At 40.9% G+C, this 14,370-nt stretch overlaps 1 protein-coding gene across 2 annotated transcripts in view; it reads right to left on the bottom strand.

The window, feature by feature from the left end:
- The window catches only part of MTM1 (Myotubularin-like phosphatases II superfamily), a 178,538-nt gene that overhangs the window by 112,294 nt on the left and 51,874 nt on the right, over positions 1–14,370 (bottom strand). For both annotated transcript variants that reach the window (XM_089996794.1, XM_089996795.1), the window contains 3 exons: positions 6,748–6,813; positions 5,705–5,804; positions 5,489–5,602 (listed from right to left, as the gene is read on the bottom strand). In XM_089996794.1, the coding sequence (XP_089852920.1) occupies positions 5,489–5,602; positions 5,705–5,804; positions 6,748–6,813 (280 nt within the window). The remainder of the gene's footprint in view (positions 1–5,488; positions 5,603–5,704; positions 5,805–6,747; positions 6,814–14,370) is intronic.

Here is a 14,370-nt window from a genome sequence, read left to right on the forward strand (position 1 = left end):
TCAATGAATTTTAGGGGATTTGGGTCTCGGATCCGTTACCGTTATCGGATCCATAAAAGAATCCGTAAATAACCCACAATGGGGTGTTAAATTATACTTATAATATTAATTTTTAATTAAATAAATAATTAATAGTATTTATAAGAAAAAAATAAATAAATTTTGGTACATAGGGTCGGATCCAACTGAGGATCCGTCATTCACAGGCAAACCGGGTCCATTTTAATAATGGACCCAGCGTCGCGGGTCGCGGGCTTGGACCCGGACCCGAGTCCAATTTAAAAAAAAAGGGGGTGTTAAAACAGGAATCGTGCTTAGGGCACGATTCTTGCTTTCAAGAATCAGAAACAGAAAAGGGGCAGGGGGGGTTACACAGAGCGTAACCGACCCCGTGCCTCTCGGCAAGAGGGGAGGGGGTTTGGGCCGATAAAGGGGGAGTGGAGAGGGGGTCTCTCCCTCTTCACTCGGTCTCTCTCTATCTCTATCTCTCTTTGTCTGTGTGCGCACGCTGGAGAAAGGGGTTCTGATCGCCGAAAAACCTGCGGCAAACAGCAGCCATCACCGGCCACAACGAGTCTACCTGCCACGGTTACAGTGAGGAGCGACACGAGCAGCTTTGTCCTCGCGTCTCCAGTCTACGATCGTCGGAAAATCATAAAAAAGGTATGGTTCTTCTTTGGAATCTGAGTGAGGAATCGAAGATGGGTTCGATTCCGTGTATGGATTCGAGATGAGAAATCCAGGGAACTCCCTTAGAGGGTTGTTGCTCTTCAAGCACCATGGGGGCGAACCATGGATCGTTCCCCAATGGCCTGATTCATTTTCTCTCTTGCTTGTTCGCCAATTTTCTTTTCTTTTGTTTGAAAAGAAAATTCTGTGTATGCCAATGAATCCAACTGCTTTTCTTTCTTGTTGAAATCTTGGTTTCTATGTAAATTAAATTCGCTGTCTCAATTTGTGTATCGTATTCTTGGATTGAATACACGATTTCATATTCGATTTATGTTTGTGTAATGGTTATACGTCGGGGGCTTAGGGCAGTGTTTTTTTTCTGAAAGAGGGTTCACGCTGAGTTTGTTCCACCAAGTAATGGGTGATTATGAACCTATGTTAGGTTGCCATTACATAGTTCAACGTGTGTCCTGCTTTAAAACTTAACTGTGTATTCACCTGCGTGCTTCCTTTGTTTTCGGGGAGTTGGAGGTGGGAAATTTGCACTCTTGGAACACCCTTCTTGGTTGTTGCTGCAAGGTTGGGTTTATTTGGGATGCACACCAAATGCTCGACGAAATGCCTCTGAGGGACTCCGTATCTTGAAACACTATGATTGTTGGGTATGATCGATGGGGACCATGGGAGGAGGCACTGGAGCTTTTTGTCCAGATGAGGTGTTCAGATGAGAATGGTTGATCATTTTACTGTTTCTACTATGGTTAGTGCATGCACCAACGTGGGCTTTTTGGACATGGGAACGAGGATTTGCCTCTGTGATCACATAAGCCTGTTTTTACACCTTCAGAAGTGACATTAAGGCTGGGAATGGACTTGTAGGGTACCCACTTTCTTTGGGCTGTATTAGTGCAGAATAGGGATAAAACTCTGTTATAAAACTGTGTTGCGTGGGGATTGTACTGATGCGGCAATAGGGATATGAACAGCTTGAATGCTTGCTGGTATACATGCCCTAGACTAATTATGTTCGAAATGGTCAGCCCTACGTACCATGCAAATTTATGCTTGATAAGCTTGCTTTACCTGCTAATGCCAGAGGGTTATTAATTATGTCTCTGTAGCATATATATCACTAGTTCTGCTAGACAGATTTATCACATAAGTTATGCACAAGTCCCATATGAAGGCTACCTGAAATCGTAGGCCCTGGGTCGAGATCAGTCGATCCTTGTGGTTTCAAATGTGATTACTTTTCATAGTACTGGCTTCTTGCATTATACAAACTGTATTTTTCTTTCCTGAAAATCTATGGCATTTCAGTGTGATTGGTTGATATGTAGTCGGCTGGACTGAATTTACTATATCTTTTGTTTAGCTAGAAGGATGGGAGTTCGAGATTGGTAAGCCCGAATAACTTCTCTAGCATATGCAGAAACTTACACTTCTGCCTGGTGAATATGTGAAGTATTATCTTAGCATATCACTCCACGGGTTGTTCAATCGTGAATGTGATCATGGATCTGTTATTGATAGTTTTGTGAGCATGTATGCTTGATGAGAATCTGTATTGCATGTGTACACTCACACACTCAAAAGAAATATGCATTGGTTAATACACGTGTATGATGTAGGTACCACACATAGTGAAAATGCATATGATTGAGAAATGCATGCATATGATTGGGTTATGTTTGCATGAGTACCCATGTTTTTTGCACTATTGGCCTAGTGTTATGAATAAACACTACTTGGTTTTATTATGTGATGCACCGATAGCCTAATTAGACCATCATCGGCCTGGAGAGTCGTAGGTTTGATTTCCTTTCACATATATTTTTAACTGCATCACTTAAACCACATAAGGTGGTTTGGCACAATACTACATTGTTCTAGTTGTTTATAAGGGCTGAAGTCCCGTAAGGGTCCCCGCAAGGAAGGATGCGGGTTTTCACTTTACTTTTGCATATGGTGTTGCAAACTTAAAGAATTGACTTAAATAAAAATATAATAAATAAGAACAGTGTAATATACATTCTGGGATATCTCATCTGAAGTATGAGAATCTTAAAGATCCGGTCTTGGGAAGACTGTGAGGATACAAAAACTCTGTTTGTTGTAATTTTGTCCCCTGAACCCGATATTGAGGTTCTTACTCATAGCCACGGTTTTAGGGAGAGTCCGCCACTTTACTCGGGAGTAGTGTGTTTGACACAGTTGTTGTTTATGGTAACAAGGAAGTAGCACTTGTGGACGTGGGGTGTCCTTTGTGTCACCGACATTAAATGTGGAGGTCTAATGTTCCGAAGGTGATTCGATCGGAGGGCTAAGTTGGAACCCAGTAATAAAATACAAATTGTGTGTTAAGCTACCATGGGAACCTACTTAACCTCGGAGATTATACATGTTTGGTGTATCCGCGGGCAACGGTAATTAAAAAGAGGAACTTAAAGTTGTATGCATTTAATAGGGCATGCATATGGAAAGATGGAACTTAAATGAAAGATAACAAAAAGGAATCAGGCATTGCACATAATCATGCATTTTCCTGCCACTAGATCATGCATAATTGAATTGTTCTATAAATCATGATAGAATGGTGGGTGTATGTTATTTACTTCCTAAGAAGCATGCTGAAAGATCTTATTACTTAGTTCTTGTCTATGCTTATGCCTTATTGTTTCTTTCTGCTTAGCATATGTAACTGGTTGCATGAATGGTTATTTAGATTCTGCAAATCTTATATCTGCACTAACTCAAATCATTACATGAAATCTTATCCATGTTCTTTGTCTCACCTGTTTTCTTTAGAAGTAATTGTGCTCAGAATTTCGGTTCTGACACCCTACTTTGGTTTTTCACAGGATATGGTGAACAATGAGGTTGAACTGGCTACTGGGAATGGATGAGAGTCATACTTGGGTTTGACAGCTTCAGCAGGAGACATAGTGGCTCTTTCTTTTGTTTCAGTTCTTCTTGCTTTTTTAGTTGTTGTTTTATTTTCAGTCGAATAAAAACATTGTCTCTACAATTTACTTTTATTCATAAATAAAGAAATTGTTTTAGTTCTTATGGATGATGGTTGCAAGTTCGTTTGTGATGTTTGGGTTATCCAATGAAAATTGGAACTGTGAGGACCCTGAATCTTTGGGAAGGTTTCCGCATTGAAAAAAAATATTCCGCATTTTCAAAGGGTATAATTTGGGGTCGTTATATGGAACCCAAAATCATGCCAAATAACATGAGTTCTAAAATTGAAGAACTACTTTGCAACAATGGAATGCCACCGAATGAGGTGGCGTACAAGCCTAGAGTCAAGATGAAGGACTTTTCTCGCCCTTTCAATGCGTCTCCCCGTGGAGATGAAAACTTCTCTAGTAAGGTAGAGTAATAAAATAATTATAGAAAAGATTCATAGTTTTGAATAAATTTCTTATATGGTGGGTGCTTGAGAACAAATGTTGGGTTTCCTTATGATGTAATTGGTTTGGGAACCAACGCTTCACTTCATCCAATTAAAGTGCAAGTTGGGTTAAGACCTTGATTGTAATTGGGTTGGGCCATGTAAATGGGTTGCATATTATAATAAAGGTCGGCCATCATAATTGAAGTTGAGTTTAGATCCAAACAAGACTACACGAGAGGAAATACTGAGATGTAACAAAGACTCGATTGAGTAGATTTGGATGCAAGAAAACTACAAGCAAGATCAAGGCAAACTACACTTCTATGTATCAAAGTTCTTGCCTTGAGGACAAGGTAAATGAAAGCATGGTGGATTGCTGCAAACCCCATGGCTTGGCCTAGATCCACTTGGATTGAATAACTTATATTTGGGCATGGGAAATGTATTTGGATCCATTTAGCTTGTAAGTAGGCCTAATAATCATGTAATTGGGTCTTGGATTTGGGATATCCTTATATTAGAATCCATAATTCATATAGAAGGTGTAAAAGGGATACAAGAGTATTTTGATCCTTTGAGAAGCTTCTTTGAAAAGCCCTACAAGAATACAAGAACACAAACAACAAAGACCACTTATGAGTCAATCACAAGACAACATATAGATAATTCACTCAAAAGCCAATTACACAAGTAAAAAATAAGCAATATATTAAAGTAAATGTGCTTGAGAAAGCATTACATTACAAAGGGGAAAGGACCCCTTTATATACATGTTAGAGGGCTCATAGAGCCGTTGGGAGCACCATGAGTGTGTGGCATGTGTCTTAAATGTGCTCAATCAATAAGTGAAAATACAAAAACAGAAAAAATAAAACAAAATGCATGATAAGGACAAATGTGCTCCTAATGGGCATATCCTATTACACAGGGTGAAATGACCAAAATACCCCTAATGGGTATTGACTATTAGAACCATATAAAAATATATACACATATTTGTATGTATATATATGTACATAGTACATACACATATATATTATAGAACTAAATATATATACTTATATGTACAACTTAACAGCAGCTACCGCCTCTAGGAGGTGGTAGCTATCAATTCCATTTTTTAGTGTAAATACAAAGGAGAGAGGACCTCACTTCCCATCCCAAATGCATAAACATCCATCCCAGCTACCACTTTCCAAACATCCATCGCCAAGGTAGTTTGACCATGTTTTTACCAATTGCATTAACTCCCATCCTAGCTACTAGTTTCCAAACAGAGACTAATACTAGCAAATGAACATCAGAAACAAGAATATGCATACATAAAATCTATACAGTAAAATTTGAAATGAATATTAGAAACTAAGGCACAGTTCACTGAAGAAAAGAGCACAAGGGTATATAATAGCTAACCAAGAAAGATGATAATCCATCAGATGATGTGGCGCCATAAGTATCTAAATATTCTCTCAGTCGAGCGAGACTATCCCTCATGGCATGAATATTGTCAATCCCAAAGAAAACAACCTGAAAGGTGACAGTAAGAAGAAATCGTATGCCCCTGTTAACTACCAGTTTCATTTTGATTGAAATGATCCTCATAATTCAAGGAATTCAGATTAGACATACCTCAGACTGAAAGTAGTTTGAGGATGACTCTGAACCGCCTCCCATAGCACCATTTGCCAATGCATTTTTTCTAGGCCTTGCATCAGCAATATAAAGCTTCCTAGAAAGGAGAATTGAAACTTGATTGGAAGAATGTTTAGAAGAAATAACCAAGCATACAGTCAGCTTTTTACAAAGAAAAGCATTTCCAAATCAGTGGGAGGAAATGCCAAATACCAAAACATCTATATGCTTCTACTAATAGAGTAGTCAGGCAAAAAAAAATAAATCACAAACACACAACAGTTTCAAGACTAAATGATTAATAAGAGCAAATTTTGTTAAGAAAAGAATTATTGACACTATAGATATGTCCTTTGCCTTTGAAGAAATAAAAATTATTCACATAGTGAAAATCAACAGTCTGTTATTTTGTTCATACAGCAAAATTTGTGGTAGATTCTTCTATGTAGGGTTGATACACGATATAGAAATCTAAATCTCATGATTATAACATCAACAAAAAAATCCCATAGCTCTTGCATAATGCATTATAAGACATGCAAATGTAACACATCCTACCGGTGATAAGGCATGGCAGTAATCACACATCACTTAATTAAATCACTGGAGCCACCATAATAGGCAAAACATTGCCTTTATTGTGATATATTATTGAAATCATAAAATATATCAAAGCATGAAAATTTCAATATTCTCCTCTTTGAATTTATCACAAGAATATCATAGTAACGCTTTTTTGGCAATACTTTCCCAAGGACATTTTTAATCCTCCAAAATTTCCAATTTTCCCATACTTATTCATCTTTTTTTTCAAAAACGTGTCAAGATTTGTCACATATTTCCACAAATAATCTTTTATCTCGTGAAAAACTGTGTTATTGACAAAATTCCAAAATTTACCATTATATCACGGCTGTGACACTTAATGAAAACAATTTGTACAAATAGCTCAAAGAAACTATGCAAAAGGAAAATATATCACAGGAATTCAGCAGATACTTATGGAATCAAAGAATGGGAGTAAGATAAACAGAATATACCTCTTAAGCCCTGTATCTCCAGAAGCCTGGGTGCAGAGTGATGCAACAAGCTTTTCATCAGCATTGCTGCAAGATTATTAAATTTGAGAAACAAGGTTAAGAAAGCATAGATGCTCTGTTAAAAGATTCACAGAAAGACATCTTGAAGTTTGGCACTTCAAGGAAATGAGTGACCAGTTCCAAAGAATAAACATAAATTGTATTGCCTTAAAAATTGTAAAACTCTAGAAAACTATTAAAGGAGGTTCATTTTGATGTCCATGTTTATTACTGTCTCTAGGGCTTTGACTGTTTTGTCTGGATAGTTGTATATGGAGACCCTTTATGCAGGTCATATTTGTCCATTTTTTGTAGTGAGAAAAGTATAGCCAATAAAATACATGAGGGGCACGATCTGTTTGCCTTATTCTCTCCCTTTCTCTCTACTACTCTTCTATTCCTTCCTTCTCCCTATCTCTCTCCCCGCTTCTCCTTCATATCTTCTTCTTCTAGCTAACTTTCAGGGATATCACTTACCTTGGAAGCCTACTATTTAGAGAAGGCTCCCTACTAACGTCAGTGTGACATCATGCCTGGTCAGCAGGGAATGGATCTCAGGCCAGAAAGTTAGGGCTTTTGAAGATATTAATTTTGAAAGAATTATTAGCATTTTTCCAAGATTTTTGGGTAAGTTTTTTTAGAGTATTTGATTTGTTTTCTTCCTTTTCTGCCATTGGGTCCTTTTCTGAGTTTCTGGTGATTGCAAGCGGGCACTATAAAAGCTGTTTGGGTTGGTAAATGATGGTTTTTTGCCCACAGAAGGTGTGGATATGCTTTTGTGGACGATTATTGGTAAAATATTGGAGGAGATACAAAGTATTTTCTACAAGTTTGAGGTGGCAGTAGCCAGGAAGTCGAACCCTAATGTGTGAGATACGTATATTGTGAACCCAAACTGTATGGTAAGGTCATTAATGCCTGTGTAGTCATTTGAAATATTGGAAAAGAGTGGGTGAACATTGTGTAAGTGACACATCATGCACAATCCAAGCTAGAAGGATGGTGTACATGTAGACTATCCCAAAATCTATGAGTGGAGGGTCATCTCCAACACATAATGTCATGGGTTTCCAAATCATTAATGTCAGATGGGAAAAACTGAGGAATGGTCCCAAACCATTAAAATTTCGACTAGAGCATGGAGAAAACTATGAGACATCAATGGCAGAGCCAAGAGACCGGATGAAAGTGAATCAAGGTATTTGGACTAGGAATGTGAAAATTTATTTCATCATGACATGATTATTCCAATCTATGGAGCCATTAATGAGTAAGACATTAAACCGCAAAAAAAGTGTGATGCGATCTCTGATGCATACTCGAAAAAAAATAATGTAGCTAAAAGTGTGACCTCATGGACAAAGTTAGCAGATGCAAGGAGTAACTCATAAATGAATACTACAATGAGCTATGAAGATTACGGGAAGAGCTAAGTCATTATAATAAAGGGAAGTGCCATGTTGAAAGTAATTAGAAGAAAAGAAGGTTATTTGAGTTCTAGCATGGGTAAAATTAAGTATTATGAGAAGAAATGAGCTATCTTCAATTGGGACCATGTATAATCTCCTCCAAAGAAAGGAGGATTGAAATTTTTTGGCAGCTTAAATGAGCCAAGTTTGGAGAAAATCCATGCTCCTTAATGATCATGTCTCCCCCAAGGTGTTTGGAGAGAGGGTTAGAGAAAGAGGCATGGGTTTGCATGGACGTGGTAGGACTCATGTGACTATGGATGAGAATGACAATCTGAAGTGCACCTATTCTGGGAAGACCACACCAGATTACAGTGTTCGGATCTAGTAGGAAAAGCCACTAGTAGAGGAACTCATGCATATGAGTTTACTATAAACTAACCAAGGATACCAAAGAATAAAGGAACTAGAGGTGAAGGGAGCACATCGGCCAAAGTCTCCTGCACCACCTCTACTCATATCATGCACAACAATTGATGCATCCGCCCAACTTGCTTCTAGTAGATGGATTATAGATTTTAGAGCTACGGATCATATGAATGACATGAGATCTATGTTTACTTATGATCTATATTTGTTAGGAACCTAAGGTTGGCAGATGGATCTCCATCTCCAATCCTAGCAAAAGGGATTGTTCACACTACTTATTTCCCTCTTAATTATGTGTTACATACTCCAAAATTTTCTAGTAATTTTATATGTATATGCACCATTATGGAAGACATTGACTGCTCTATGACCTATCGTTCTTATTGTGTATTGCAGGACTTGAGGCCGGGGAAGATCGTGACAAAATCCAGCCTCGGAAATCATGTGCTGCAGCCTACTCACTGCAGAGAGAGAAATAGAAGATACATGGAAAGGCACAGGTGAAAGATGAGTCAGGTCCTACTCTCTAAGGATGGCCTTTATATATATTTAACACAATATGTGAGTGTACAAAAATACCCTCACACAGTAAAAAAAACCACATGTTACAGAAATAAAATTACCATAAATACCCCTGAATATATTTCTAACGACCCTTCTAACACGCCCCCTTAAGCTGTACATGGGCTAGAAATAACCATGTATGCCAATGTCGAGCACATGATAGAGCTTTGGTAAAATAATCTGCAATTTGATCTTGACCCTTGACAAATAAGGGTTGAATTTCTTGCTTTCAACCTTTTACTAAACAAAATGTTGATCTAACTCTACGTCCATCATTTTCTTGTATTGGACTGGATTTGTGGTTGTAGCAACTAGCAACTAGCAACTGCACTTCTATTGCCACAAAACAACAATGATCTACTAATAGGTTAACGTAAAGCTGTAAGAACATGACGAGTCCATAAAACTTCTGTTGTCACCACTGCCATAGCCCTATACTCAACTTCAGTGCTAGACCTAGCCACCATCCTCTACTTATGACTTGACCATGAAATTAGTTGATCACCGAGAAACACTCCATAACCTGTAACTCAGAATCTAATCATTGCCCGCCAGCAACAGAATACGCCATGACAACAAAGTGATATGCCTAAGGGAGCTTTACTACCAATTCTTCTATACACTTGTCCATCTATAACAGCCCCCTTGATGTATCTAAAGATTTTTCCTTGGTTGCCTCCATATGACTCTTTAGGACACGCATGAATTGAGAGACTTGATTCACGACAAAGACCAAATCAAGCTGAGTAAATGCTAGATATTGCAAAGTTCCAATAAGACTACGGAATACTTCAGGTCCTTTAAGAGGCTCATCTTCGGGAAGATTTTCAACCTGCTTAGTGTTCAAAGAAATGGGCAAAAACACTGGTTTGCAGTCTGTCATCCCAAACCTATTAAATAGATCAAGGGCATATTTATATTGTGTCAAAACAATGGAACTGGATGTCTGGTCCATAGAAGCCGTCTTTGGATCGGATGGGACGATGGAGTCGAATTGGGGAAGAAAATGGACCTGCTATGATGGAGTTGGGAGAATTGGAACGGATGAAGGTGAATTCTCAAATGAGTTTAACTCAAATGAGCCTAATTTCAAGCCAAAAGGCAACAGTCAAATCCTACTCTATAATTAGAGAGGCCAAAGAGGGATAATTATCATTAAAATGGAAGATAGAATGAGCAAAATCACAAAATTGGGCATATTTATAGACCCCCATGGAGCCAGCAAAGACAAAATTACCCCTCATTAATACCCATGTTACTCCCCCTACGCCCTCTATGGGTCCTGGACCCAAATACAACGTGAGAGGATCCAAAATGCAAATAAATGGCCCAAACAAGAAATGATCGAAAACAAGAAACCCACCTAAGTAGTATGCTATCAAATCCTGCCTTCTTCAAAATGGCCTTGCCCTCAAGGTCGGAACTTGGGAGTTCTTCCACTTGGAATCCATGCTCATGAGGGTGCTTCTTTATGAATTGGTCCTTCTCAAGTAAGAAAGTGTCAACCAAATGGGTCAATGTGGTGCTATCCACAAAGCAAGTGATACATGGAGGTTGGTACTCCAAGGTGACATATGGCAACTCAATGGTTCCTCTCAAGTATTCATCTTGAACATATTGGCAGTCCATCTCAATATGCTTGGTATGCTCGTGAAAGGTGTGATTGTTGGCGATATAAATAGCACTTTTGTTATCGCAACACATCTTCGAAGGATTTGATATGATTACCCCCATATTTTTTAGAAGGTTCCTTAACCACACAAGTTTCATGGTTGTCGTAGTCATAGCTTTATACTCTGTTTCAGTAAATGACAATGAGACTTTTTGTTGCTTCTTGCATCTCCAAGAAATCAAAGATTCACCTAGAAACACACAAAAACCAATGGTTGAAATCCTATCATTTGGGTTTCCACCCCAATCAGCATCATTATAGGAAACTAAGTTTAAAAAAGGGGATGAAGAGAGAGAAAAGTCCTTTAGTTATTGTATTCTTTATATATATGATGATTCTCAAGACTGCACTCATGTGCACAGTAGTGGGAGTATGCTGAAACTGACTTGCTGAGTGAACAACATGGGCAATATCAGGTCTAGTGATAAACAGGTAAGTGAGAGACTCAATTAGTTGTTTATATGGTGTGGGATCCTCCAGTAGAGTCTCTCATCTTTCAATCTCAGTTTTGCATTGACCACCTGAGAGTCTCCACCTTATTGTCATCTCTGAAACTTAGTGCAAATGTCATCGGCAACTTTCATTTGAGATAGGATATATCCCCCTAGGAGAATATGCAAATTCAATATCTAAAAAATATCTTAAAAAACCCAAGTTAAACATTTCAAAATTTTCTTTTAAAACATTTTTAATATCACTAACTCCTTGTTTGTCATTTCCGGTTATGATCATATCATCCACATCAATTAGAAGAATAACAACATTTGTACTTGTACTTTTAACAAAGAGAGCGGTGTCAATATAGCATGAACGAAAGCCCAAATGAGTCATAACAATACTAAATCTATCATACCAGGGCTTAGGAGCCTGCTTATGACCATACAAGGCTTTTCTAAGTCTAAGAGATTTCATTTTCGATATCAAATCCTAACAGAGGATCCATACAATCTTCTTCATTTAATTCTCCATTGAAAAAGGCATTTTTTACATCTAGTTGGTATATAACCCGTTTTTGCTAAAGGCAACCACTATAAGGGTCTTAACACTAATCATCCTAGCTACAGGTGCAAAGGCTTCCTCATAATCAATTACGTATTCTTAAGAATATCATTTAGCTACTAACCTAGCTTTATATATTTTTAGGGTTCCATCTGTAAAGCATGTTAAAAAAAATCGTGTCGGACACGTGCCGAGGTTGGTGCGTCGTGTCGGGCCTGGATTTGAGTCTGACCCAGACTCAGGCTCTCGAACCTTCGCGAGAGCCTGCACCTTTAAAAGACGCAATCTGGGCAAACGAGGGGTAAAACCCTTTGTATCTTTCTCTCTCCTCTGCTCTGCCTCCCCTCTTTGTCCCGTGTGCTGCAGAAAGACGGCGACCGAAGCTACAGGCAGCCTCTGAGCTCCGGCAACCCACTGCTTCCTCCCCTTCCTCAGCGGCCACCGGCGACCTTCACCTGTGATAACCCTCACCTGACACCTTCGCGTTTCCTCTCTCCCTCTCGTCGTCTTTCCCGACCCACTGTTGTCGGCGAGCACTGTCGCCAGGCGACAGAGCCACCACCACTGCCACTGCTTCCCGTTCCTTCGCCCTCCTCCTCCCTGTGTCTGGCTGACACCAGCGACCACCTTAGGGTGGCAGTCTCCCTGTCGTTGCTCCCCTTCTTGAGCCCCCACGACCTTGCCAGCCACCTCGTCTCTCCCTCTCTACTGTGTTTCCCTGCAATCGCCGCCCTAAGGCAACCCTGTCGACTGCCTCCTTGGCTCCCTCATATGCTCTCACTGGCGACCCTTGCTGGGTAACCCGCAACGTCAGTGACTCCCCTAAGGTAATCCCTTCTCCCCTTCTCCTTTTTCTTTCCTATCGCCAGCAGGGGGTGGAGCTCCCTGTGTCGGCTCGATTTTTCCGGCAGGGGGCTCCGCCCCCCTGCCTCTTTTTATTTTTTTTTCAGCACGGGACAAACCCCCTGCCTTCTGTTGTTTTTTCGGCAGAGGGTTCTGCACCCGTGCTTCCTCTGGTCTTTCGACAGGGGGCTCTGCCCTCCCTGCCCCCATCATGTTTCCCCCTGCCTTGTGTTTCCCGGTAGGGGGTGAGGCCCCCCCTGCCTTCATATTGTTTTCTGGCAGGGGGCGAGGCCTCCCCTGCCTTTGTTTTGTTTTTCGGCAGGGGGCTTTGCCCCCATGCCTTCTTGTGTTTCCCGGTAGGGGGCTAAGCCCCCCTGCTCCCTCTCGCCAGGGGGTTCCGCCCCCCTACCTCTTGTGTCTTGCCGGCATGGGGGAAGCTCCCCCTACCTCCTTTGGTTTCCAGTAGGGGGCAAAGCCCCCCCCCTACCTTCTTCTTGTTTTCGAGTAGGGGGCGAAGCCCCCTTGCATCTTGTTTGTTTTCAGGCAATGGGGGAAGCCCCCCTGCATCTTGTTTGTTTTCAGGCAGGGGGCTTCGCCCCCTGCCTTGATCTTTCTGTCGATAGGGGCAAAGCCCCCTGCCTGTCTCCTTCCCAGTAGGGGTTGCGCCCCCCTGTCCTGATTTGTTTTATGACAGGGGGTGTCACCCCTTGTCTTGTTGTGGCAGGTTCGGCAGGGAGCCTCTGCTCCCTCCCCTGCCTTCCCTGACAACCCTCCCCCTACCCTGATCTTGTTGCCGGCAAGGGCAGAGCCCCTGCCTTTCTCGTTTCCAGCAGGGGGGTGCGCCCCCTGTCTTGTTTCCTGCAAAGGCAGGTTTGGTAGGGAGTCGCTGCCCCCTCCCCTGGCTTCTCTGTCCTGGCAGACAGGGAGCATGAGCTCCCTGCCTCTGTGGCTTTTTGTCGGAAAGACTGAGGCCCCTGCCTCCTGCACCCTTGCAGACAGGGTGCAGTGCCTCTGCATCTTTGATGTCTGGGAGCAAGCCTCCCTGCCTCTGTTCCTCTTATGCAGGGAGCTGAGCTCACTGCCTACCCTCGTATTTGGGGTCTGATACCACTGCAAGTCTTACCGGACCCGCTTTTCGTTTGTATTATGGCATATTACTAATGTTCTAAGCATTGCAAGTTGAACGGTGGATCTTGCTCGCCCTCCGTGGCTCGATCTCGTGCTTACCTACACCGCAGGCATGCGAGGACCGCAACCCCTCAAGGTAGGAGATTCTTGCGTAAAAAGACAATGAATGGATAAATGCTAAAATAAGGAAAGATAACTAAAAGTGAAGGAGGGCGATGATATATGTATACGTATAAAATATATATGTATGTCTTTTAACTCAAGGACGCGGTTTCGTGATCCTTGTCCTCTTTACTTTCCTTGTACTTTTCTTTCTGTTGCCGCCGCGCTATATGTGCCAAGGCTTTTAATTCATGTCTTTATATTTTATGTCTTAATTCTAGGACGCAGTTTCGCAAACCTGGTCCTTTTTAATTCTTGCATTTTACTTTCCTGTTTGCCGCCGCGCTATATGTGTTCAGGCTTTTTACTTGCTGTCTTTTTTGTTCCTGCTTTACTTGTTTTACTTCCAGGATGCAGTTTCGCAATCCTGATCCTTCT

Source organism: Nuphar pumila, chromosome 2 (genome assembly GCF_984573655.1).
Source record: "Nuphar pumila chromosome 2, dmNupPumi1.hap1.1, whole genome shotgun sequence".
In the NCBI taxonomy this organism is placed as follows: domain Eukaryota; kingdom Viridiplantae; phylum Streptophyta; class Magnoliopsida; order Nymphaeales; family Nymphaeaceae; genus Nuphar; species Nuphar pumila.